We start from the raw sequence: 24,441 nt of genomic DNA on the forward strand, positions 1-24,441 counted from the left end.
TGAGAAACTTATTTACAAGATTATTTACACGAAAAAGAAGGGTACATCAGCAAAATGGCAAGCGTTAAGAGTTCATAGCGAGAAGCGACTGGATGAGCCGTTTACCCAGGGCCCAGAGCGACATTTCGTGCTCTGCAGCGTCCTTAAAACCCCCTATGTCCAGCCCCTCTCTGAAGATGCTGACCAACCAAATCCAGGGCACGCCCCTCAGATATCGGCATCCAATCGAACACATCACTGCACTGATGGTCTGAAGCACTGACTGGCCCGGCATTGTTTCGTTGAGCCTGGTCACTTGTTGGCGGGAAAAGCTTGGGAACGGCGAGGAGGTACATTTCTATTCTTCAGCCAAGAATCGATAGGCAGCTGGTTCCGGCAAGTGGATTTACTTCTCAGAAACCCAAGTACACGTGCGCGCCGCATAGGGCTCCCAGCACTGTCCCTTTTCGACAATTGCAAATCTTTCCTGCATTCCCGGGAAATCACTTAATGGCCGTATGAGTCATGCTCCTTTCTTGTCCTGCACGTCAGCGGACATGTCACTCTGTCGTCTCCTTTGGATAGGAGGCATTCATCACTGGAGGATAGCACTTCTCGACTGGAAGGGTGAACAAAAGAAAGAAAGCACTTCCTGCTATTTCCCACAGGGGGACGTTTCTTTGTGTTTTTCCAGACGTTCTCTTGACAGGGTCAATTTGGCATTTGCAGGTTGTCCACAAAGCAAAACAGGCTTACAAAACAGGATTCCTGGAAACAGGCTCACTTAGAGCCAATGGACCATCACCACATATCCTCAGCACTTATTCATGCCCACAGGCGAACAATAGAGCGCGCAAATGCGGATGCACGGTCGTAACAGCGGCCTCCGCAGGCCGGGATTCCAGGAGCAGTTACTATCCTGTGCATTTGCTCGATCAGCTGTTGCTGGTCTTTCAGGCCTAAGATGGAAAGAGCAGGTTGGGCTCCTCCTGCAATAGAAGGGAAAATGAAATTCACGTTATCTGTGCTGAACTTTGATTACACCTCTCCAAGGGCAACTGCCAGTTTCTCTCAATTGCTTTTTCCAGATGGCACTGAACACATGCATCTCCATTCAGAACTGTCACATACTATATAGAAAGGTCATATAACTGCAGCAAAACCCATGCAGAATAACAAAAGACACAAACGTAGTTTGACCAGAACCTGGCATTCAGTATTTTAATGTTTTTATGTTGACTCTTTGAACATGCCACTCTGACCAAACATGGCATGTTATGCTTGCTGCTATGCGCCCTCAGCAATGCCCAAGTCATGGAGTGCACATGCAGAGAAACTAAGCATAAAGGATGCTGTATATGAACATAAAGCAAAGCCAGAGCATTGCAGTATTACACAGGTACGCATTGGCGGCAGAAACCTGCATTTTGAGCGGTTTAACAGGCAGATTTCTAAAGTCATTGTTCCTGCTCTAAAAAGAAGTGATCAATAATAACATCATTTAAAATTGTTACCTTTTTGTTCTGTAAACTGCACATTTCGCTGGTTTCCATGTACCCTCTACTGAAGACATTCCCTGGGCGTGTCGGGGGTATATCGACATCAACATCTAGGCTACAAGCGTCTAGAAAGCGTCTCCTTAGAGCAGCTGCGACGAAGTAACTTATCTGATAACATGCAAGCTGCTGCAGCAGAATAAAGATAGACATTTGACATGTGGCTAAAGCCCAATGTGGAAGCATAGCCCGCCGCAGTGATTGCGCAGTGTTCATGCTTCTACAAGAGTTAAAAGTAAAGTTATTTATTTACCCACAACGCTATATGTGACATTACAATAATAAGGCTTATAGTTACACAAAACACAAAAAGCTGACAACCACAAGCTCCTGATGTATTACCGGCAGCATGCAGCATGGATGTTAGTTACTGAAATATGGTTGCATAATTCTGGCAACCAGCTGTGCATGTATGTCATGGATTTCTCAACTACGCACAACAAATTACAAAAAAAATAATGGTATTTATAAATGCAGCCAGCTGTTCACAAGAAACAGTGTAGCGTTTTTATGGGGAAGGTAGTGGGCGCCAAATAAACTGCCCCTGTATAGGCACCTAATTTGCCCCTATGTAATATCGGGGACAAGTGTGTGGACTACACAAACTGCAATCAAAGCACATAACTTTCACATCGACCAGGAAACTCGGACCATACTTGTAGATGTGAAAGTTGAACGTTAGTTCTTTCATGTGTGCAAGAGAAATAAGGTCACAATTCGTTTACATCGCGATTCTAGTCCAAAATCTACAGACATACTGTCCAGACTTTCGCCCCCGCAGTATAAGCCACCACTTGGGTAAGAGATTAGTAAAAGAAGTGTATAAAAGACATTAGTGCTGTTGGACAGCCATAGCTATAAAAATGGTATTGACATTGGAGTACTACCTTAAGGCGGGGCCTAGGGCATTACAAAAGCAAGAGTTAGTGTCCACTGGTCCTCATTTGAATGAACAAAAAGAGAGGGGGGGGGGGAGAAATCTACCCCAATTACATGTTTTGAGTGACACCAAGCCGCAGTTAGTATTAAAGATATCACACAGTTTTGTGGAAGATTTGGGAGCGCTTTGCAGCTTTCTTACAGGATTGGACAAAAGAGCTCACCATCTTCAGAAAGGCACGTTATATAGAAATGAAAATAGTGAATTTACTGCATCTGGCCACAACAACTTGCACACGGAGAGGAAGATGAACTGAAAATTTTATACATGAATGTACGTATTTAAAACCATGATCTATGCCGAAGAGTAAAGAGATCAAAATCTAGCTCAGAACGAGTTCTCCAGGCCGCGGGGCCGTTTCATTAACTTCGGGACTCCGCCCACATTTCTTCTCCCCGATGACAACGAACTCACACATGACTGGCTAACAAACATTTTGGCATGTCTTTCCACTTTCATAAGTTCTTCACCCTCTCCCTAATACAAGCAATGCAAAAGGGACAACAAATTCGTTTCACAACAAACGGAATTTAGAGAATGGACCTCGAAATGATTGGCTCACTAGGTCACATGCCAGACTCTCTCCCCTAGGAAAAAAAAAGAAAAAAAAATTAGAACCCATCAAAACGGTGTCCCACGTGCGCAACCATTGCCCAAAGCTTGCATCCTTGGCGGCTCCTTTTACAGGGCAATTATTGGCGTCCGAGTCAGCACCATTGCGGACCACATCAGAACAGTCAACCCACATCCTCCCACTCCGCATCATACCGTCACTGTTACACACTTGCCCTTTTTCAACACCGCGATCTCCCACCATTGTTGACATCCAGGGTTAGAATTCTCAACGAGACCCCACTCAGCGCGCCTGCACTGAGTAATTGTCACTTTTATGGGCTCCCCAACAAGGAAGAGGGCCTTACACCCTTCAACCTGACAGTGTTTTTTCTTTGAACGATAAGCAGTTCTTCCAAAAGAGGTGCTCGTTTCAAAGCTGTGCTGCCTCCGGGTGATGGGTCCAGTCAGCGTACTAAGGACCCCTTAGTTGTATACTGTTCGTAAAGCTCCTTAAATAAAAATGAGCCCCCTACATGACACAGCAACGAGAACAAACTGCCTGTCCCCGCGTCTTCGAGTGCGACAGCAAAGTCCTCGGAAGAGGGGACTTCTTTCCCTCTCTGCCTACGTTTCCGTTAAGCACTGTAGCTGCTGTAGCTGCCTCTCTGTGCGCGTCTCTCCGCCTCCTGTCCGAGGGCAAGTGGGAGACGGCCACAGCTGGGCATTGAACAGGTGACCCAAAAAGAGCAGACTAATAATGGTGCCTCGCATACCCACCGATCCCTTACAGAAATCATTAAAGAAATGAAAGCAACACATAAGATAACGCTACAATGTTTCTAAGTGCAAATTCGACAACTCCAAGTCATATAAATATATGTACATCTCTGCACATTAACTACACAGAAACAGTGCAGAGTAAACTAATAATTCAGTGTCTAGCAACACTATTAAAAGGGGATAAAGGCCACGGGGGGCTACGATTATTAGCACCGTTTTGCCTTTAAACTACAATAACATACTTGTTGCAAGCTTAAAATCAAAGATTCACACCTGTCCCACCCACAGCAATGGAACACACATCTGACTCAAGTCTGCAGAGAAAGAGCAAGCTAGACTATTGCAGACGCACCCTTGGTTATTTTTCTGGCATTTCTGAGGGTGAAGAATCTGACTTGTCAGTAGCATGTATATGAATAAGAATCCTATGACAGTAAATGCATCAGATTTTCTGGAGTGGCTTTTCTTTGCTGACCGCATATGAGGTGAGCTATAATTTATCCAACTTGTCCTAGGTTTATTCTATGAATAACAAAGCTATAGCAGGTACACAGTCGTCCACTCAGGCGGAACATGCGAGTGCGTGGCATGCACTTTTTGAGATGCCACTGCATCCATCGCAGCTGCACACTGTAGCGAAGAGGCAGACAGCGTGAAGTACCAGCCTCTAGTCCCTCTACCACTACTGGGGTCCCAAATTAGGGACCCCTTGTTTTTGTCAGGACAGGCCCCCTCAGGGTCAGCTAGTGAGTAACCTCCTGTATTTGTATCTGATGGCAATGTTTTCCACCACCACCCACAATACGCAGCTGCGCATCATAGCAGATGTGAAGCAACAGCTCCTGGTCCTTCTATGCATAAGCCACTTTGCCTTGATGCATGCCTGCGCACCATAGTAAAGAGGCAGACGACATGACGCAGCAGCTCATGGTGCCTTTACACATGAGCCCCCCATTGTACTTCGATACGCACCATAGCAAATATACACACTACGCCACACAGCTGCTCCTGGTCCCTCTATGCATAAGCCATTTTGCCTCAATACGCACCTGCGTACCTGAGCGAAGAGGCAGACGTGAAGCTGCAGCTCCTGGGCCCTCCATGCACAAGCCACTTAGCATCAATGCACGGCTGTGCACTGTAGTAAAGAGGCGAAGGACGTTAAGCAGCAGCTCCTGATCCCTCTACACATCAGCCATTTTGCCTCAATGCGCATCTGCACACCGTAACAAACAGCCAGATGTGACAAAGAAGCTCCTGGTTTCTCTACACATAAACCACTTTGCTTCAATGCACGTCTGCACACCGGAGCAAAGAGGCAGATGACGTGAAGCTGGAGCGGCTGGTCCCTCTACGCACAAGCCACTTAGCCTTGATGCATGGCTGTGACGGATGCATTGCTATTTTGCAAACTGCATGCCACACATTCCCATTCAAGCTAAGAGTGGACGACTGTGTCCAATGACAAAAAGTAACATGGTGGACAATGTAAAAAGAATTTGCTGCATAAAGTTTGTTGAAACCAGTTCTACATCCTACATGTAAACAAGCTATAACCTTAATGTCGAAGGGATGTCCTGTGTGTTTAAAATCATCACGCTCAAACAACTTCAACACTGACAATCATGATTCAATATTAATAATATAGATAATGATACAATACTCACTTTTAGCCATACCAAAGAAATGAGAATGCAAAGGGATGTTGCTGTTTTTCCCCCGTGGATGACAGTTTTCCATGTTCAAAGGGCTGCTTCCTGTTGGCCAACGAAATCGGCTACAGCAAATGGCATCTGAAAAATTTTCGGAAGCCTCATGCTAGTCTTCAACGAGAAAAGCATTGCCATACAGAAGCAGAACACAAATACTTTTACAACACACTAAAAGCACCAACTGCGGTGCTGTTTTTAGGATGACTAGGTAGAGGTTTTGCTGTAGCAAGCCAAATGTTAGCCTTCAATAAGGAAAGCATTCCCATACAGAAACAGAACACAAAAACTTTTACAACACATTAAAAGCATCAATTGCACAAATGCTTGTAAGATGACCAGGTACAGGTTTCTGCTATAGCCCACATCATGTGACCAGCGGTTATCAGAAGCCTTGTATGTGAGCATGATGCCCTAGATTCAATTTATGGCTATCACTGTATTAACAAGCATGGGTTTAAAGCTACTTTAATATGATAATCTAAGAACATGGTAAGAACTTTCAGTGCGAGACATAAGCTCAGTATCGTGCACTATAAGGTGCTGCATGGCTCTAGTGTAGCTTTGGCATTATCTCGCTGTCAATAATGCAGCGAAGTTCTGAGGAGCCTTTGAATATCTGTCAGGACAAAGCAACAACAATTTTGTTTTCATCTCACTTTTGCTGAACTCCTGTTTCTTTTTTGAGCCCGCGACTTGCATGGCCTCCCAGTATGCCTGTTTTGCATAAAAGAAGGCGTTGCGAGCTCACAGCCCAACTGTATCGCGGCGGCGGTATGTTAAATTCGTGCCAGAACAGCGCAGAACGGGTCAAGAAAAAGACAAGTGCTGACTTTTTTTTTCTCTCATCTCCTTGTCCGGTTGTTCTGCGCGGTTCGGTCCCACATGCATAACCAACATGCGCAAGGTGCTGTCCTGAGTACTAACCTTTAGTTATTTAGTAGCTACAGCCGTTCCTTCTAGAAACTGTAGTTGCCGTAAAGCTCGAGAGAGAAAGATCAGCGGCTGTCCATTAAAAAAAAAAAAAAAAAAAAAAAAAAAAACGCGACGTTTTCACAAGTGTAGGCATGTCGCACGATAGGCTCAGCACGTTGCGCATGGTTAACAAATTAACTCCTTTAAAGCTCGGGCAGGCACTCCTTCATCAGAGACAGAGAAGTTGCGCGGCTTACTGGCGCAGCGTCCAGTAATGCCGAGAAAGATGGCCCTCAGACTTGACTGCACTTTAGTTAGTCGGCGCGGAGTCATCCTGTCAGTCTCGCCTAAAACACTCGACCGTTCGGCTGCTGTACAGAGCTGTTTCCTTACCCAAAAGCTCACCATTATCGGTGCATCGAAAAGTTCCACTAAAGAAACAAAAGTTCGGTGAAATACTTACTTTGGAATCGGCGGGTGAACAAAGTGTGCCAGCCGCACCAAGCCACAGCAAAAACAATGCTAGCAGTGCATTACAGCCGTAGGTATTTGTAACTGCGCAGAAAGCAAAACACGTAAACGTGAAGCCATCTTCCATGACTAAACTTCAACTTGTCAGGTGAATTGGATTGGCTCATTTCAGATTTTTTTGAGGATAGGTTCGGTTTCGTTCTTTTTGAGCTTGCTGCTTGCTGCGTCTATTCAGCCACTGATTAAAATTTCACCGAAGCATCATGATAGAAACATGTTTAATGGTCATTTAACTTTTAATCAAAAATTTTTGATGGAAGAATTCAACGATGAAACATGCGGAAAATAAAAAGAACTGTTTAATGGAAACGCTTTCTATCGCATCGATTCGCTCTGGCATCATATAATGCAGACTTGACGGCATTACTGATTTATACGCAGTTCAGACGAGCACGACGACTACAAACTATATCATAGCTGTGTAAAAGCAAATCCAGTGGCGGACGTACGGCGGCTGTCCGCTGGGCGAACGGATTCGACCGTCCGCTTTCGTACGTACACCGGAATTCCGGCGGACGTCCGAAATCGGCCGCCGAGTTGCGGCCGAGTTCGGTTGTCCGTCGGACGTCAGTGGCCGTCTGGGTGGTATCTTTTCTGCAATACTGCTGTTTGGCAAATGCTTTGACGCAGCTGCGTTGATGGCCAGTCAGCAGTAATTGTGACCTAATTTTATATTTCATTGCTGAAAAATAAGAAAAACTACCACACCGTACAGAATAGAAATGTGCCCACGGGGCACGGCAGTACGGCAAGTGCTTGCTAGCATTCAAACTGCGCACCATGGCGCAGCACGTTTCAGCATTCAAACTGCGCGCCTTCAACCGAAAGCGGATGTGCGTCAAGCACCAGCCGCTTGGTGTCCGTTCCGTCCGCTGTTTATCCTTCAGCGCTTCAGCTGCTTTCTCCCTGCTGCATGCACCTTGCTGCATGGGCGGGCGGTGCCGACGCCGTTTGCAGGAATGCGTTACGTACTACATGCATACAGCCAGTTGTTCAAGCACATGGATTTGAAAGCTGTTTTGCTCCGTCCGTGTTTGACTCTGTATGAGCCGTATCGCCAGCTGCATGGTTCCGTCAGCGCAGCTATAAACGCAGCTGCTTTTCTGTCGCCGGCGGAGCCAAGTGAATCGTCCATCATAGTCACTGGCGCGCCGCGTATGGTTTCGCCGTTCTAGTTCATCATGCGTGCGACGGTCTCAGGGAAGCTGACACGCCAAAACTCTAGTCGCTTGTGATCAAGTCAGGGCTGTTAAACCTCCGAGTTTCTTGTATAAACGTATAGTGCATGAGTAACTCTGTATTCGACAATGGCATCGTTCAAGGCACATTTTGTGTTCTCGATCTCGTATGTTTCGTTAGACGGAGATTAAGAGAGAATTGTGTTCCATTTCCTGGACTCCACGCTGCTCTAGCGCTCGAACATACGCCGGCGTAGCGAGGAATCGGTAGTTGATTGTTTCCCCAGAGGTAAGCATTGACTTCTATGTATGTTTTAGTTTGCGCCAGTCTATATTTTGTTGTAGTTTCCTTGCTAGTTGAGTTCACGCGTGGTTTTTCGTAATGTGTGCTGACGCGTTTCTGGGCACTGAATTATAAGCTCGCGCAAATGTGTGTGTGAGACCCTGATGCTGTCAAAGGGACTGAAAGAGTCGCACGGCCGGTGTTTTCAAGACACGTCGGGGAGTGTTTGCATTTTAAGAAACTGTTACTGCAATTTGACGTTTAGTAGCCTTAATGAGGTATACTAGTACGTACTACTACTACTGGCTTACGTTTCACTACGGGAGTGCGAATTCGCGGCGTCTAATATTCGCTGTGCCTCTTGACTGCATGTATTTGCACTGTCTTCCACTATCCGTTAAAAAGATCTGAAAATCGTTGAGTGCAGGGCCTTGAATATTTGAGGCCCGGGATTTTAAAAAATCCTATGTAAAATCTACTGTACTATTCGAGCTGAAATAACCCCACGAGTGCTGCTACAGATCGCTGAGATTGCAATCGCCTTCAGAAGCAACAGGCGAGAGCGCTAACCACGGAAGAGAATAGAGCGTGACCGCCTCAGGAAGTGTTAGGCATGGAGGACAGCAAGATGAACAATGTGTTACTCCAGCTACCACATACCGCTACTCACTGTCTTGTGCGACAGCACAGGAGGACAGCGTAGTTAAAACTAAGTTTCCTCACAATCTGTACTTTGTTTATTCCAACAGAACATGGGCCAACATGCATGCATTCCTGCAGTGGAATAATCTAGGCATTGCATGGAATAGACCGCCAATTTTTCCTTTTTCACACATTTTCATAGATAACAACAGCATTAACCCACTTGCTCCACAGTCTGCAATATTTCTTGTCCACATTTGGGGCCTTCGCAGTGCTTTGAGGTGGTGAAGTGAATTGAAAGCTTTCTGAAGAATTCCAAACAGCTCTCTCATTGGTTCATGATATCTGTGGTGATTTTGGTTGAAATATGTGTATTTTCACTTATGTATATAGCTAAAATTACCACAAGACTTGGCACGTTTCTGATGGCCTGCATGGCGACCTGGAGCAAAGGGAAAGGGGCAGCTTACTTTTTTTTCTGCTTTTGCGACAACACCAGACATGAGAAATGTATTCTGACTAATGCCGATTTCGCTCGACCCCGACAAGGATACATCTTGCAACTGAGTTTGCACTTTCTGCAGCCATGAAGTTCAACGGGGCCCTCAAGCAATATGTGCCACTGCCACAGAGCCAGAGCGATGATGAGCTCATGCGGCTTGATGAGCGGCGTGCGCAGCGTCGCAGCAATGCAATTTCCACGGCCACTGTGACAGCTTCAGTGAACGGTCGCGCGGGTGGTGCTCACGGATCCTCGGTGGGTGCTGCAAACGCCTATGCAACTCGGCTGGAGACGAAGCTCGTTGACGTACGTGTGTTAGCTCTGTGCATGCGAGCTTCCAAGTGGCTGCAATAGTTTATACTCTGCCAAGGCCTTTGATGTACATTTCATCATCATCCTTGCACATTCACCACTTGATTTGCGGGCAGGGTGTGTCGTTACGGAACATTAGTAAACTATGGATGGCAGTCGTGAAAGAAACAAAATATATGGCAATAACAGCTCTTGTTTACAATGAGTAGAGACAGTTGAGACAAATGTTTAACCTTCAAGCTTATTATATTAAGCCAAGATTCTGATGTGAGTCTAAAGACTTTAACCCAGCATTCACAAGGCAAACAAATGTTCATGGACAAGTTGCAAAATTTAGGATTCTGTTCCATAACTTCATTGAGTTTGGTTTGTTCACCTTATGATTTGGTCTAGCATGAGACAGTGGCAGTGAGCAAGAATGTCCAATGATGAGTGCTCTCAAGTTGTAACAACTTGCTCACGTCTGGAACTTTTTTTTTTTTTTTTTTTTTTACAAAGCTTATCGTTAAATCGCGAGTAGCATAGCAGCATGCAAGAAACAGCTAACACTTTTTCCTGTGTTGTCTCTGTGCATCCATCTTGCTCCTTCAAGTGTTCAGCCTTTTTCTTTAGCCGCTCAGCATGGCCTTTTGACTTCAGGCACACGATTGCTAAGACTGCGATAGTTTTAATTGCATATTTCAGCACTGCAAGAGTTAGGGTATAGTTGAGTGTGCAAAAACAGTTATGGGGCATCCTGTTTCTGAGGATAGCGTCAACCGTACAAGCATATTGCAAAGTTAGCAATGTCATGCTTGGCACACCTTGACCTCATGCCATCCTGCCATTTCTCTGACTTAATCTCTTGACTATCATTCGTTAATTTGTTACCATTAGTCGCAGTCATTAAGAGCAGTGGACATGGCAGAAATACTCTGGGACCTCCCTAAGTCCAGCCTGTCATGTCCTTGGGGCCTTGTGTAGAAAATGGCCTGCGGTATTTTTTTTTTTTTTTTTTTTTGCAACACCAGTCATATTGGCATAGCTTCCCAGGTTTTGCATCGCCTGTGTTATCATCCCATCCACATGCCCCTGTCTGCACGGCAGAAGGACAGCTTCGTGCATGTGTTCAAAGCTGCCGTCTGCCCTGTCCTCCGCTCATTCTGCCTAAGCTCAACTTAGGCAACTGAATCCAAACCAAAGGCCCCATCGCTAACCACGATAACAGAGTATGCTTCCCCAAAGCCACAAATTCACCCAATCATTCATGGGGTACTATGACTACTTGCCATTGGGAATGCATGTAGTGCAACAGAAAAGATGAAGGACAACAGATAAACGGGACAAGCATTACTCTCAACTTATCTCACTAAAGCAAGGACACACATTTCCGTGAACAAACGCTCCAGGCACTAGTGCAAACGATTAAGCGAACACCAAAGACCTGCCTAAGGCAGGTCTCTCTAAAAATTATCCTCAATAGAGTAAATTCTCCAAAGAACTGCGACAAAGTGCTGACACTTTCTTTTGGATATGGAATGCATCTGTTTTTACTCTTATGCCAACGCATCATTACCTCATTCAGTCACCTGTGCCCTTTCTAGAAATGGTGAGCATTTTCCAGGCCATTTGCAGTGAACTACTAAGTTTGTTCCAGTTCCATTTTCTAAGCGCCTTTCATGCCCGCAGAGGTGTTGCTTTTGACATTGTCCAAACTCGCCAATGTACACCTTTCAGCCTGAGAGTTGTGTTTTATAAGCAATCATTACCTTACAGGTAATATATCTGTTCTCATGCCTCATTTTCCATTCCTTCTTTCTTTTCACTACATTTACCTTTGGGAAATTGCTTTTAGGCTTACAGGCTACTAAAGGACAACAGGCACTTTATACTTATTGGCCGCCTTTTTCATGTTATGTGCAACATGAAGTGAGCATGGCTGTTTGCTTTTGTTAAATGGCAGTTCAACAGCTCTGAGTCTGGATTGGTGTGTTCTCCATGTTTGTCGTTTTGTGAAGCAGCAGCCGTCTCCTCCTCTGTCCCTATCCTGGCTGCTCTCTCATTGTCGAGGGTGTCACCTGCATGGCTTGCAGCCCTTCTTGTGGGCGTGTTGTGCAGGGCGGAGCATGCCCCGACTGGAGTGGTGACACGGGCCCAGTGGGGCCGATGTCAGCATTGCGTAAGCTCTGCCTGGCCCTGAGCCTGGCTTGCAGTGCACTATTTGTGCTGGGGCTTGGCTGGCTGCTGCCATGCCGCTACGGCAGCCTGCAACCGCTCGAGAGCGTGCCCAGTGTGCTTGAGCAGTGGACGCACCTCTACCAGGGGCTGGGTATGTAGCCACGAGGGCAGGGGAGTGGGTGGGCTTCTTCCTCGAGTCATCATCATCATTACTCGGACTATACCCTGCTGCAGAGCGAAAGCCTCTCCCATATTTTTCCAGTCAGCCCGGTCCTATGCTAGCTGCATATTCACTTGACCCCTGCGAATTTCCTAACCTCATCCACCCACCTCACTTTCTGCCACCCCCTGCTATGCTTCCCTTCCCTTGGAATCCAATTTGCTACCTCAAGTGACCATCGGTCACCTTCTCTTTGCACTACGTCCTGCCCGTGCCCATTTCTTCTCATTAATTTCGACTAGAATGTCTGCAACTTCATTTTATTTCTCTGACCCACTCTGCATGCTTCCTATCTCTTAGCGTTACCCCTACCATATTTTGTTTCATAGCCCTCTGCATTGTCCTCAATTTAAGTACGGTATAAACCGAAATATAGGTCGAGATTTTTTCTCAAATAAAGCAAGCTAAAGTCACTCCTCATCTTATATAGCTTTCTTTAGCAGAATTTGAGGCACAGTCTGGCAACAAGAAATATGCCTTGTGAACTGACGGCCAAAACCGTATCGACATCCTGCAGTTGCTGGCATTTTTTTTCCCTTCCCAACCGCATTTATCTTCGCGTGTATGCACTCTTTCATTCGACCTATGAGAGTATAAAATGCCTCTTCAGCAATGAATAATGGCATGTGGAGGCAGTTTGCAGTGGCTTTTCAGAAAAAGTGATTTTTGCTAAAGTGAAGAGCAATATGGTCGCTCACTCGGCGACGGTCCGGTATTTCAGAAAAGAGCATGCAGTGCCGTGGGCAAGATCAGCTGTTTGCATGCAACCTTTTAAGAAATTCTGCGTAAGTAACAGTCTTGAAGGAACTAGGTGACATATGGGAGGTGGAGAGCAGCAAAGAGTCGTCTTCCGACGACGCGGCTGAAAGTTTGGAGTGAGGTTGTAGCTTCGGTGATGCAGGGACACCACCAATGTTGTAAATATATGTTCTTTGCCGCTTTATTTCCTTGCTTTATTTTCTTTTCTCACTTCACGGTTAGGGGGGGTCGACCTGTATTCTCACTCAACCTATAATATGGTTTATACAGTAGAACCATTTTTGTTAGCCTCCACGTTACAGCCCCATAGGTGAGCACAGGTCTGTTATATATTTTCCTCTCGACCAATACTGGTAATGTTCCATTCATAATTTGCGAGTACATGCCAATTGCGCTCTATACCAATCTTATTCTCATAGTTATTTCCCTTTCATGGTCCGGATATTCTTTGAGTGGGTGTTCCTAGATTCACTGACTCTGCCTTGGAGTGGAAGCAGAGAGACGAAAGCTTGGCAGGCTCACTTTGTTCCTCTGGCCTCTTCTCGTCGCACGGAGAAGCAGCCACCACAGTCGCAGTGTCTGCATTTTGATTAAGGCAAAAGTGCAAAAACATTCGTATATGTTGTGCGATGTCGGAGCTCAGGGCATAGCCACAGGTGGTTGTAATCAGTGTGGAGTACCCCATCACAGTCTCTGAGAGTCCAGGTGCAGCGTTTGGATACTGAACTTCCACATACCACACATGCCACACTTGTTGTAAAGTATGCAGGAGTGCCTTCATCACTTCTTCCTTTCTAGTTTTTGTTTCGAAAACTATACATTATTGCTTCCTTTCATTTTGCCGACTGGAACGCCCTACCGATGAACATGCCATTTTCTGCCTCCCAATTGAAGTGAGATACATTCTGCTGTGCTTTGCGTTTTTTTGTGTTACCCATTTAATGCTGGTGGGACATTCTTTATTGTTTTACTGTCTTCAAACTGTGTAGCATTGATTGTATTTTACCCCTCCTCCTTAGGCATAGTATGCTTGCAGTATTTCTTAAATAAGGGCTCAGTGCAGTGCATATGCTGTGGAATCAAGATGCATCAAATATTTAACCTGATTTGGCTGTCATGAAAACTGTGCCACTGTCTTACATTCCCCACACAGTGCTGACGTCCAACTTGGAGGCCTCGTTCGAGGATGATGGCGAGCGCGAGTGCACTGTTCACTTGGGATTCCAGCAATACGGGGAGCATGGCGGCGCGGCACCATCGGTCGGAGTGGCCGCCGTCAATGGCATGACGGGGGCTATTGTGTGGAGGAGAGAGCTGTATGCCACCGTTGTGCACCAGCAGTGCCTGCCAGATGTCTGCTTTGTGCTGGGTGATGGCTCCAACTCCCTGCTCGCTGGTCTCAACAAGTCCACTGGTCAGCACCCCACTCTCATCTCTGTCTTGTCACTAAGCTTAATGAGATAAACTAGCAGCATTCCATCGCTGAGTGTTTTAATGATCTCCATGGGCAGCTAACACAGAATTTGATTCACCCCTCAGTGCAAATTAGACTCAGTGCATGCCGGATAGAGCTTATGACAGCACTTGTCTCCTTACATTCATGTTGTCCTGCGGTCCTCAACTTTTTCAGCCTCGGAAAGCCCAAGTAGTATTAAAGAGGTGTTCAGGGACCCTGCATGTCTTTGCTTCATCCCCTGTGTACATAATAATGTATGTGCAAAAAGAGGCCACAGAGATGCACTGCCCTCAATAGATACCTGAAATCACAATGATAACAACTGGCTTCAGAATGAAATACATAGTTTGCGATAAGCAGTTACATATGATTGCTTACAAAATAAATTGAGTAAAAGAAGCGAGAATGCGTTGAACAATATATTCCTGCAAAAAAGGGAAAGAGTGTATCTAGTATCACGCATAAAATTGAAATTTACTTGAATATAGAGCTGAGATACCTGGATGCATCTAAGGGGTGGTCAAAAAAGAAAATTAAAATCAAAATGGGGAGCACCTTGTAAGCTTTTTTACGAGCAGAGATAGCTTCTTTGCCTTGTGAATGTCTTTTGTTGCGATAGCAATACAGTGCCAGGTTTCGAGCCGTCGCGTGGTCCCGGCAGAGGCCACACTTGACCTTGAACAGCCAAGGAGGAGGAGGAGTAGAAGAAGAAGACTGGTCACTTACGCTCTCGCGTCATACTCTTAAAGGATGAGTTTAAGTGTCCCCAATAATGTAGCACCTTACACTGATAGGGCGTGATAGGGGAACAATGTAGCGGGCAAAAGAAGCTGCCATTGTTGCTATCGCAATTCAACTACGGGTAACCAGAGTTAAACCACATATAATTTTTATTTTTTGTTCAACTGATCAACTGAAGGCGCTTTAATACAATCAGCCCAACCTGCCTTGTCTCAAATGGTTGTTTTATATCCCGTGGCATCTGCAAAGCAGAACTTTCAATAACCGTGGCTACTCCAGAATCAGGAGCAGGATGGCCATTGCCATTCAACTTATAATGCTACCTTTTTGTTTTTATCCTCGGCTGCCTTGCTGTGGTTACCTTCTGTTTTGTTGAAGATACCCTCTACTAGAGTGACGTTTGGAGGTATGGAGTAGCCGCTTAAGGTGTTCAAGCAAACTCTGCTCACTCAAGTTTGGGCAAGTGCAGGATTCAGGCTTGAGGTATTCATAAAGCACTCTCTGTGAACCCAGGGGTTCTGTGCGACCTAGTTTGGGAACTTCTGCTGTAGTCTGTCAGCTTGTATGCTTTTAAACTGGAGATGTCTTCCGCCGCATTATTGCAGTGGTTAGGGTGCTCGACTGCTGTGCCCAAGGATGCGGGGTTGAATCCTGGCCGCAGCGGCCACTTTTCGATAGAGGTGAAAAGCAAGGTGCCTGTGTACTGTGCGATGTAAGTGCACGTTACAGAACCCCAGGTAGTCGAAATTTCCGGAGTCCTTCACTGCGGCTTCTTTCATAGCTTGAGTCGCGTCGGGACGTTAAACTCGATAAACTAAACAAACCTAATTGAGGTGTTTAAACAGTTGTCTTTGCGCATATGTAAGATGATCCTATCGGACTGAGCACTTGCATTTTTGCCTTTTGTACCCTTTCAATCGTAAAATATAGGATCTCATTTTGCATACCAGTTTTGCAACAAAATTAAAAAGAATTTCTAATAATATTCTCATTCCGACTCTGATTCTGAAAATGCATGAGACCTCGTTCCTTTAGGACAAGCCTGTTCTGCATGTCATAGATAAATGTTCACCGGCCTTAGAGAGTGAATGCAGCCATTTTGAGAACTGCTAAATCAGAATATAGTTGGGGCATTTTACATTAACATGAATGCCACAGAATGATTTACTTAATAACTGCCTCTGAGATGGCATTGCATTCCAGCATATAATGCTTATATTTAGGGTCAAGCCATTTCTAGTAACAGTCAGAGTCTTTTCGATGTCGTAGTATTAATGTACGAGAACTTTCTTAGTGTCTTTTTTTTCTTCCCATCAGGAGCCGTTTTGTGGTATGCGCACGACCACGGGCAAAGCAGGAGCAGCCAGCTGGCTGGTAGCAGCCTGCAGTTCATCTCTGACTTCCACATTGTGCCGGACTGCAATGAGGATGGACTTCCAGACCTGGTCGTCTCCCTACAGGTCAGACTGAAACACATGCACTCCACAGCAGTGACATCTGCTGCTCTTTCTTCACCAGTCTTTGGCCGTCCTTGTGTTTATGGAGGGCCATCTGGAAAGAGTAAAAGTTACTATATGAGGGTGTACTAATTGATGATGGCCACACTGCTTGTACATATTTTTGTGTTTGAAATTAGTAGCGGCTGTGGGCATAATTAGTTCAGGGCCTATCATTCTTGGCAAACATATTCGAGTTTAGTGGACCTTTAAATTATTTCAAATGAAGGCAGACCAAAAAGAAAAGGACAGGAATGAAACAGTGTTCAGTCGCATGCAGCACTTTAAGGCTGCCAGCACTGCAGCTGGCAAACTGCAGTTAACTAAGGCTTATTCCTTGCACAGCACTGAATAATCACTGACTGTAACCTTTCTTTAGAGTATATTTGAAACGAAATGACCTTGCCTCAGAGTGTAAAGATCGATCACTCCTGTATCCAAGAAATGAGGATTTATAATTATACCTTGGTATTGAAAATTGCGTAAAGTACATCTTGCTGGTAAATTCGGCCATTATAGGTGTGCACCAGAAGATGACGACATCTCTCTAAAATATCGCTGGTTGTCTTAAATGCAGTTTCCTTTCGTTTCAGCAGTGCTAGTCATGTATTATAATTTACACTCTTTCCAGTGAGCCCTTCAATAAAAAGCTGCTAGTGGTTTAAAGGGACACTAAAGACACCCAAGTATGCTATCAAAATCTAATAAACGGCATTTGGTGACACTGTCGCCGCATATCCGGCAGCAAAAAATCGAATTATTGCTGAGATATTGCGATAAGAAGTCAAGGTTTTTTTTGTTCCCGCCGGTCGAATTCAAACTGTTTTCTCCTACCACGTATTAGGGTAGGATGACGCACACTATGACGCAAGAGGAGACTCCGTGATTGCTGGCACGCGGGGAGCGGAGAATACTTCATGTCATGATCTTCATTCAATACGCACTTAGGGTAGGCGCATCTGTTGCTCCAAGCTCGTATTTCAGGCGCCGCAGGCCCAAACCAAACTCCTCAAGCACGCACGAAGTGCCTGACCGGAAACATAACTGAAACTGAAGTGGACGCCTGTAGCGCGGTGTTAGCTGAGAAACTAGCGGCATCTACCGACAAGCGGACGAAATGAGTACAGTCGAACCCGGTTATATCGAACCCGGATATATCGAATTTTGGTTATATCGAACTCACGGAATATCCCCTTGAAAATCTCATGTAAAAGTATAGGAAAGCCGCGTCATATATCGAGCTCAATTTTACCGGTCGTTCGATATATTGAACTCCGCACCACGCACTGGAAAGTGTGCCTTCCCCAAAGACGATCACATCACCCTTGGCCGTTTGCCGCGTGACGTTTTCAAGCCACGCGCGGAAGGAATGAGAGGGGACAGTTCCGGACAGCGCTGCGCCCATTCCCCAAAGGCGCGCATCTGCAGTTATCGTTTCCCGCGCGCCAACACATGACGTTTGCAAGCCATGTGCGTGGGTGTGCCCATTCTTTTGCCGAGCTATCTCTCTCCTTCAGCACGCACTACGCATGCGCCAAGCCAGCTCAGCCCGTTTTAAGACAAACGTCGGACGCTTTCTTTCTCTAGCGTGTGTTACGAACCCTCTGCGCGCGGCGGCTGACGTGGCTATGGCGCCTGCGGACGTTAAGAAGCGGCAGCTCTGTTTTTCTTCTTTTTTTTTTTTCGAGAGTCATTCTTTCTTACCGTTGTGCTGTATGCGCGACGTAGCGTAAGATATGGCGGCTGCGGACATTAAGAAGTGGCAGGCTTTTTTTTTTTTCTTTTTTTGCGGGAGCCGTTTATCTTTGCATGTATGAATCAACGGAAGCACGCAGTCTGCTGCTGCGATCATGACGCCCGCCCCAATCACGGCGTGATAAATCGAACCAGGCTTGTGCAATCAAGCCATCACGGGCACTCTGCCAAGTTCGGTCCCCGCCACCGGAGGAGCTATAAAAAGATAAACGAGCCCTAATGTTATCGCTGCGCAGCATCTTGGCACGCTGCCAAGAAATGAGCTGTGGATGTGACGACCGAAACGGAGTGACGCGCACCATCGACATGCAAGCGAAAACGCTTGCAATTTCTGCCGCAGCGACACAGAAACCTTGTATTGAGCTGTCGCGGTGGCTCGAGCGGCAAGAGGGACGCAGTTCCAACAAGTTTGAAATTTTTCGCTCTGTCGCTGCCGCTCGTCGCTGAGATTCGCTGAGATCGCTCAATGGCTTGCATGTGAGCGAGCTGGTCAAACGCATTTTTTATTTTTCAAATTCTCGGGTGCAAAAGTGGAGGGTGGGTTCATTATGCGAGTGGGTTGATTAGGCGACAAATACGGTATCGTTTTTTCGCATCGTAAGTGCCGTCACAAGCCGATTTTTGTATATCGAATTATCGATATATCTAACTATTTCGCGATCCCCTTCGAGTTCGATATATCCGGGTTCGACTGTATATGTTTACATTTGCCTCGCAACATTTGCGTTGTCTTTTTGTCTTTTCGCCGTCGTTTACGTGTGATAAAAGCATGTTATCATATTTGAGACAAAACCGACTATCGCATTCAAACGGTCAATGTAATTCGCATTTGTCAGCCTCCGGGATCCCCTGCGCGTCACGTGATTTGTAGTTGCGAGCCTCTGCCGTTTCGGCTGGGGCGGCGATACCTGTATTCCTGTTCTTCCTCTTTGCTGCCTTATACAGCTCTGTTTTCAGTAAGAGTGGCATTTTTGTAACCAGGAACTGGCATTCTATCGATGCAAGCCCACTTCATTTTTCTCTTTAGTGTCCCTTTAACCATGATTGCATCGAGTTAAACGAGGGATAGCTCAGCTTTACATGCTTAGTATTTATTTTCAGATCCGGCTCCTCAGGACTTTTTTAATCATATACAGTCGCCGACCGTTTTTTCGGACTTGAAGGGACCCGAAAAATGGTCCGAATAATCGAACAGTCCGAAAAATCCGTGAAGCACAAAAAATCACTTTATTCAGAGGAAATCGGCTTAAAAAAGTCGCCGATTTTACCTTGCGGCAAATTTCTTTTGCTGGCGACGATTTGCGCTTGTATTTGCGCCAAAGTTGTCGTTTCGCTGTACACGCTAGACAGCAAGTTCACAGCCTTGGCCACGTCAGCTTGCGTTCGCCCACTCAGCACTAGCTTTATGATCGCTGCCTTTTTCTCAAGGGTCATGGTAGAATAGCTCCCACGCTTCTTTGACGGACCCGGCAGCACCTGCGGGGCCATGTCCACAGCCCGAGTGCGCACCACACCGCTCGTCAAACACGCAAAAATGAGGCACTTTTCGTTCAGAGCGGTGGAACCGCCGGACGCAATCACAAAACGGCCAAAGGATTGACGGCGCGCCACTCGGTTGACGCGGTCGGAGAAACTCGTGTGACAACACGGCGGACGTATGAGGCAAAGCACAAAGAGATAGCTGCCCGCGTCAGCGTTGGCGACAAAAGCAGGTTGACGGCGATGACAATCCGACTGCCACCTCGAAGTGGCAGAGATTGCAGGGGCCTCTCCTGGCAATAATGGGGCACCGAAACCATGTCAAGCCAATCCAACTGCAGAGCCAATCCACCTCAATCCAAGATGGCGCTTGTTGCGCCGGCGAAAAGCCGATAAGATGGCAGATTTTGGCCTGCAGGGGACTGAAATTAGTCCGAAAAATTGAACTTTCGGACTTTTAAAGTCCGAAATATCCATCGCGAATATGTATGCGCTTCTATGGGGTGACTGACGGTGCCTCACTGAAGTCCGAAATATCCTACAAGTCCGAATTATTGGAGTCCGAATTACCCGTCGGCTACTGTATGACGTGCTGTAGAATAGTGTTTAATTTTTAATTTCTGCTAACTAATTAACTGTTAGTAAGTAAGGCCTGCAACTAGTCTAGTGCAATTGTACTTGGTATGAGCAATCCAAAGATATACCGCTTGGTGCTGTAGCATAAATTTGAATCTTTAGTCATTGTAACTAATTAACAGTAATTAAACAAGACCTACAGTTGGTCTAGTGCAATTATACGCGACATATGCTATCCAACGATATGTGACAGTGCTGTAGCACTAAGTACAATTGATAATTACTATTAGCTAATATACTGTAATGATTTAGGATTCATAATTAGTAAAGCTGAATTACACCCTACATAAACTATTCAGCAATTTATGACTTGATGTTGTAGCATAAAACAAGATTTTAATCTCGATTCCCTAATTAAGTGTATGAATTATGATGCATCACTAGTAAATCTCAGTTATACTCAACATTACTTATCCAGTGATATAAAATTTTGGGTTGCTATGTCCTGACTGTGGTTTTATGTAGGGCTGAGCTGAATTTAAAACGGACACAGTCCACCGGTGCTCGCCTTTTTCACCGAGTACAGCTATTGGTCTAAAAGCAACACTTCTTTTGCTTTGCCAGTTGTGTGCTTTCCATTTCCAGTTTCCATTACACAAGAGAATTGGATGCTGGTTAGTTTCTTCGAACTCATTACAACTGCCATGGTTTCACCAGAAGAAACTTGCCTTGTGTTCTTGCTTTATTTTTACATGATGGCCGCCGCGCTTATAGCATAGAGAAATAAAGAATAAGAGAGGACACTCCCATAGACCCCAGCGGCCCAATCGACTTGCGCGCCAAGCGGCGGGTGAGAACAACTAGCCCCCGCACTTTCGAATGCTTACTGTTTCAGTTTCATTAGCGCGAATTTCAAATTGCTTGCGCACCGCTCAGTGCATTTTAGCGTGAAAGCAACTGGCACACAGTTCTTGTTTACGTTTCACTGGCACAGATTTCAAATTGCTTGCGCGTTACATTAGTCTGTAGCCTGAGGTGGATAGAATGTCTCATTTAATCCCTTCTACGAATTTCGTTGTCCCGAAATTATTTTGAATGTAAGATGTACACAAACATTGGAGATGTACAGAAACTGTTTGGAGCAAGTAGTCATTCAGCATACAATATTTAATAGAGAGACGGAGGGTCGAGGAACCTTTTTATTTCAGGGCAAAGTAAAAAATGAGCACAAAATCTGGGCACAAACCAAGACCAGCACGGCGGAGAAAGGCTCAATAGAAAGGCAACTGGGTTCCTTAACATAATCAAATCAGAATAGATATAATAACAGGGAGAACACAATTACAAAAAAGTGAACACAGCGCTAGTGCTTGCAGAAAAAAAAATTAAGACAAGATGGACATACTCAAAGGTACAGGTAATGCTTTGCAGTTGGTACAGAGATTGAAAAATAAACGGTGCTTTAATGTTGGCAGCCCGTTTCCCTCTTTTATGCACTACTTTGTCACAAGTTTGAGTATTGTGTGATCAGTCATTCATCGTCAGCAGTTCACATATCATGAAGAGAAAGGAACTGCAGACCTCACTGTCCTGCTGTCCCATGGTATGCGGAAGAAACTAATTCCTGACTTCTTGTGCGTTCTGCTGTTGTTCTGGCACCACGACACAGAGCAGTAGCTGCCATAGGAAGGGCCGCCAGACAGGATAGCAGAATGGTCTGAAAACTGTCAATGCACGCATGTGTTATTCTGAATTACCAAACCATATTCACAAGTCACAACTACGTCAATGATTGTTTTGAACACAGTAGAAAAGTGCTCCGCCATACAGAAACGCCAGCACAATGACACACGTAAGAGGATTTGACTGATCTAACACTAAATAGGAGTTGACGACAAGCGCAGATAAAGTATACCCGAAATATACCAATATGAGCCCTTTCGAGATTTGAAATATGCGCTAGTTCATCACCTGCGCAAAACAATCTGCCTTCAATTGTCAGAGTAACAAACAGGCTCAGGGTTTCATAAACGTGCGGGACTTTGCCCTTAAGCTGCACCGCGAAATAAGTGCACTCTGGCCCCTCATTGCCCTCATCTCATCCTCTTACTTTTGTAATCAAACCTGCATGAGCGCCGCGCTTTAAATGCCACATTGCGCCTTACGGAAACAACCCACTGCGATGTAAAAACACAACACTAGCCTCTGCTATCTGTTTATGTCGGTGCTCTCAAGCAGAAAAAAACATGTCTCACCTTTTGTCCAGCAAGCGAAAAGCCGTTTGGTGCACCACAGCAATACCGAGCTGACAGAGCAGACGACTTGCAGTCTAGCATGTTTCTTCAAATAATTACATATTCATATGTATGTTAAAATAGTGGCCTTAAAACATAAGTTAATTATTTAATAACAAGAAAGTGATACGCTTGAATTTAAAAAAAAAATTTTCCCGTTTACGTCCTCTGGCGTTGGGTGAGAATACTAGGCGCCTGCATAATTGTGACGTAATTCCTGAGGCCAGTTTCAGCTGAGTGTCCTCTCTTTATATTTTTTTTTCTATGGCCATAGCATAACTGAGTGTTTATAGTAAAGAGTCTGAAACGTGCCTCGAGGCTTATTTTTTGGGCATCTGTCTTCAGGTAGCTGCTGGAAAACCTTGCTTACTCTGCTAGGGATGTCTCTATTGTATGTTCCCTTATTTTCCCTTTCCTCTTCCTATGTTCCCTCTTTTCCGTGGCTGTTATATTCTCCTTTTGAACATCGCAGCAAGGGGGATGCATTGCTTACTACAAAACATCATTATCATCAATGTTGCCAGCACCTTTTGGTACAACTTGTTGCTTACCTTGTCTTTTGCACGCAGGTGGAACGGCCAAATGTTGCCGAGCCATTTGCAGCGCCCACAGTCGACCGAGCTCTTGCACTGGTTTCTCAGGACGACGGCCGTCTTCTCAGGACACCCCTGAGCCTGCCCCAGTGTCAGAGTGTCCCACGAATCTTGGGTTCATTGGAACACGGTCGCAATGTCTCTCACAATGTGGACATTTTCGTGCATTGCCTTACGGCCGCCGGCAAAGGTGATTCACTGTAGGCTTTTGAAATGCATTAGCGGTGCAATCTTTTTGCACCCATTTAGGTTCTGAAAAAGGGGCTTGCACCCAGTGTTGCACCCTTTCAGCACTGTGATAAAGAGGGTGTTGGCTGATGCATGCACTAGCACACACGGAGTACCCATTTGGGTGCTGGAAAAGGGATTGCACCCATTGCTGCACCTTTCAGCAGAGGGTATTGTCTGATGCACGCACCTCTACGCACAGAGTACATTTATGTTACAAGAGAATGGTATTTCTTAGTTCCAAGTTTACAACTTAATGTCTGCTTATAACTGAATTCCATTGCGTTCACACTTTATAAAGGAGGACTCCTCCTTCCTCTCTTAATAAGCGGAGTTGTTTCTATTACAACTGTCTTCATTTATGCATAAAATGTAAGCAAGTTTGGCGCAGACGTGCAGCTTATTCCGATTTGATTAATACATTAATACATTTTTGTATTCACTTACTCTGTATGGTTAGTGAGTATCTACAATTTACACCATATTAAATGATAAAATGAGCAAATTATTATGCAATGTGCCAGCTATTAGTCTATTTTTTTAGGTGCTAAGCACTCAGGGAATTAAACTCTAGCCTGCCATGAATATAGTAAAACCTTGTTATAACAAACAGATGAATAATTGTAAAATAATTCAATGTAGGCAAAATTTTATGCACAAAATTTCACGATAAATGTATACAAAAGCAGCGCACTAGTCAAGGAAGATGCAGTAAAACAGGATACTTACAAGCTAATGGTGTGCTTTATGTTTTTCTTTTACTTGCTTTCTGTGTGTTATTAGCTGTGTTTTGTTTTTCTTTCTC

At 45.2% G+C, this 24,441-nt stretch overlaps 1 protein-coding gene and 1 long non-coding RNA gene across 2 annotated transcripts in view; one reads left to right on the forward strand and one right to left on the reverse strand.

The window, feature by feature from the left end:
- Positions 1-462: 462 nt before the first annotated feature.
- LOC146190149 (uncharacterized) lies at positions 463-7,030 on the reverse strand. The gene is made up of 3 exons (XR_014707706.1): positions 6,898-7,030; positions 5,478-5,603; positions 463-968 (listed from the first exon to the last, which is right to left on the reverse strand). It is a non-coding gene; the product is annotated as an uncharacterized LOC146190149 (long non-coding RNA).
- An 837-nt stretch (positions 7,031-7,867) lies between these two features.
- LOC146190150 (uncharacterized) overlaps positions 7,868-24,441 on the forward strand; it is a 44,734-nt gene continuing 28,160 nt past the window's right edge. The window contains exons 1-6 of the mRNA XM_084604878.1: positions 7,868-8,432; positions 9,653-9,876; positions 11,980-12,190; positions 14,172-14,432; positions 16,533-16,675; positions 23,385-23,598. Coding sequence (XP_084461004.1) covers positions 9,655-9,876; positions 11,980-12,190; positions 14,172-14,432; positions 16,533-16,675; positions 23,385-23,598 — 1,051 coding nt within the window. The 5' untranslated portion in view covers positions 7,868-8,432; positions 9,653-9,654. The remainder of the gene's footprint in view (positions 8,433-9,652; positions 9,877-11,979; positions 12,191-14,171; positions 14,433-16,532; positions 16,676-23,384; positions 23,599-24,441) is intronic.

Source organism: Amblyomma maculatum, chromosome 5, assembly GCF_055883805.1.
Source record: "Amblyomma maculatum isolate TAMU_Amacu chromosome 5, ASM5588380v1, whole genome shotgun sequence".
NCBI lineage: Eukaryota > Metazoa > Arthropoda > Arachnida > Ixodida > Ixodidae > Amblyomma > Amblyomma maculatum.